We start from the raw sequence: 2881 nt of genomic DNA, 5'->3' as shown, positions 1-2881 counted from the left end.
AATAACTCCGAAAAACGCGCAAAAATGGCCGCCCTAGCAGACAGCAATACATATTCGGAGGTTTTTAATCACCCCGGATCGAAAACCAAGTCTGATGTCTGGAAGGTCTTTGGATTCCAAAAGATCGACCAGAATTTACCACCGACGAAAGGCAATTTGAACATGAACATCGCCGTTTGTCGGCTCTGTAAAAAGACATAGAAAAACACCGGTTAGTCGAATCTTATGAATTTTCCCGTCCAATATTTTAACGTCAGACTTCAGCATTTCATTTTGGAACTCAAGAGCTGTGTTTGTGTAATGTTTTGCTATTATATTATCCCCATTTTAGAAAGAACCCGTGTCTGTCCGAAAGTTTAAAGTATCCGAAATATTAGACTTACTGAATTCATAACGGATAAAACAGAAGTAAGCCGACAAATGGTCCGCCAATCAAACGTTAGTATTTTGTTGCAAGTATCCAATGGAAATTGATTTAACATCTTACATTTAGGCACAACTGTCAACATGGCGGCGTCCATAGCGTCAACAAAATGTGTTGCAAAGCATGCTTTGATAAATCTCGTATTTTATAACGGTATGTCCGAGGGAATTTATCTGTTGAGAAAAGGACAAAAATGCCCTGAAATTTCCATGTTTATGATGTATTTTCAGTGGAAAGAACTTAGTTTTTTCTGTGGCATGATTATTTTTTTTTCTGTCAAAATTCCACTAGTCCCAGTACTAGCTACCCAGTTCCACTGACCGGTGTACATTATTCAGTAATAGGATTGAACCATGCTTTTTATCTGATAATAGTTAGATGAGCAGGGCCCTGGGTTTGAGTCCCAGTAGAGCCATGAGGTTTTTCACAACCTGCATCCATGGGTAGCTCACACTGCTACTTTGCTTAGACAGAAGCATAACTAAATATTTTCAGTGACATTCAATGTCCATGTAAAAGTGTAAAACTATATTTTACGTTAATTTGTATATACTACAATGTAAATAATGTTGCTATATATTTTAAAAAAAACACATTGTGAGTAAGCTTAAGATGTATAGTGCCTTGGTGCTTAAATTTGTATTTTAAAAGGAACGTTTTTTCATAAATAAAAAGTAAGAATAAAACTTGTGATGTAAAGTTGTGTAAGAGTATGTATATAAAGCAGGAGTACGTAAAAGCCTTGTAAACTGATGGTATAAACAATAAGATTGCTAAGATAAATAAAGTAAAAGGTTTCATACGATATCACAGTACAACATGACAAAGTGTAAAATGCAATATTTGTATAACAAAATGCAGAAGGTATCCGTAAACTGTTTGACGCCCAACAGTACCTAGTTCTCAGTTTCAATAATTTGAAATGTTCATATTTTCAGACAGTACAATATACCATTTTTTTCTTATATTTGCAGGTAATACAACAAATTTTAAGATGCATATTGAGAGTGAACATTCACTTCCTAAAGATCACAACTCTTCCAGTGTCAGGCCAAGTACATCAGGTGTCAAGCCAGGTACATCTGAAACAGTCATTGAACATAAACAGCTAACACTCCCATGTCTTTTGGGAAATACCAAGTCTCCTAAACTTGGCATGGAAAGAAAGCAAAACATTGATCAAGCATTGATGAAACTGGTAGTTGGAAAAGTCCTTCCTCCTAGTTTGGTTGAAAATCAGTATTTCACAGACTTCACTAAAAATCTTGAACCTAGATACAAACCTCCATCACGTAAAACGCTTATGCAATCACTTTCAGCCAAAAAAGAAGACATTGAACAACAAATTAGAAATGAAATAAAACAATGTACTGGTCTAAGTTTAACTCATGATGGCTGGACAAGTTCTGCGACAGAGAGTTATAATACAGCTACAGTACATTATATTCATAACTGGGAACTGAAATCGGCTGTCCTCAACACTGTGAAAATGGAGGGATCCCATACATCAGAGAAAATTTCAGAGTCGGTTCTTGAAACTAAGACTAAATGGCAATTGCCTGACTGTATTGCAACAACTGACAACGCCGCCAATGAAAAGAAAGCTTTTGCACTTTTGAATATGCCACGGTTCGGTTGTTACGGCCATAGAATTAACTTAGTAGTGAAAAACTCACTCACTGGATCAAATGAAGTCTCAAGGATTTTGGGTAAGGCAAGACGATTGGTAACTCTCTTCCATACTTCATCTAGTGTAAATGACAAACTCATCGAAAAACAGAAGCTTCTTCTAACTAAAGGAGTAGGTCACAAACTGATAGCAGATGTTTCTACTAGATGGAACTCCTCCCTGGCAATGTTGGAAAGGATTCTAGAGCAGCTTCCAGCTCTTATGGCTGTTGCTACAGACAAAAGTGTAAGCAAGTCTGCGAGAACAACACTTCAGAACTGTTTATTTACTTTTGACGAAACCTTATCGCTGAAAAAGTAGTGATGCTTCTTGAACCCTTCCAGAAAGCTACCGAGGTTGTTTGTGCCGAAAAAGTGCCAACTATTAACAAAGTCATTCCGGTTGTCCTGAAACTTCAAATGGGCCTGAAGGAGAATACAGATGATCCAGCGATTATTAAATCCTTGAAAAGGAAAATGGCTAAACAGTTGGAAATCAGAAGTGAAATAGAGGACCTTGCACTTTTAGGATGATTGAATTTATGCCAGATCAGAAAACAAAAGCTGAAAGTCTTCTTAGGAATTATGTATTAGTGGAAGATCCACCTCCAGCAGTTAAAGTTAAACAAGAAAAAGATGTGACATCTAATGAACTTGAACCCCCCTTACCTTCATTACCAACTTTACCAGAAGTTCCCATAGAAATTCCCGTAGTTTCATCAGTAGAACTAGAAAAATCAACAAGTGTTGAAGCACCCCTACCAAAAAAGTTCAAATCCGCTGATACAG

At 36.9% G+C, this 2881-nt stretch overlaps 1 protein-coding gene across 1 annotated transcript; it reads left to right on the top strand.

The window, feature by feature from the left end:
* Window positions 1–507: 507 nt before the first annotated feature.
* On the top strand, window positions 508–2626 carry LOC123555772 (E3 SUMO-protein ligase ZBED1-like). Its single transcript, XM_045346363.2, has 3 exons — window positions 508–577; window positions 1399–2339; window positions 2438–2626. Exons 1-3 carry the CDS (start codon window positions 508–510, stop codon window positions 2624–2626), a joined length of 1200 nt encoding a protein of 399 aa, XP_045202298.2.
* Window positions 2627–2881: the final 255 nt, after the last annotated feature.

This window comes from Mercenaria mercenaria, chromosome 7 (genome assembly GCF_021730395.1).
Source record: "Mercenaria mercenaria strain notata chromosome 7, MADL_Memer_1, whole genome shotgun sequence".
Lineage (NCBI taxonomy): Eukaryota > Metazoa > Mollusca > Bivalvia > Venerida > Veneridae > Mercenaria > Mercenaria mercenaria.
Note: the sequence above shows the minus strand (reverse complement) of the source record. Positions and strands in the feature narration are given on the sequence as shown.

Coding starts and splice junctions, on each gene's coding strand:
- LOC123555772 (XM_045346363.2), top strand. CDS start 508: ATGGCGGCGTCCATAGCGTCAACAAAATGTGTTGCAAAGCATGCTTTG. Junction 578..1,398: donor AAATCTCGTATTTTATAACG/GTATGTCCGAGG, acceptor TTATATTTGCAG/GTAATACAACAAATTTTAAG. Junction 2,340..2,437: donor CTGTTGCTACAGACAAAAGT/GTAAGCAAGTCT, acceptor GAACCCTTCCAG/AAAGCTACCGAGGTTGTTTG.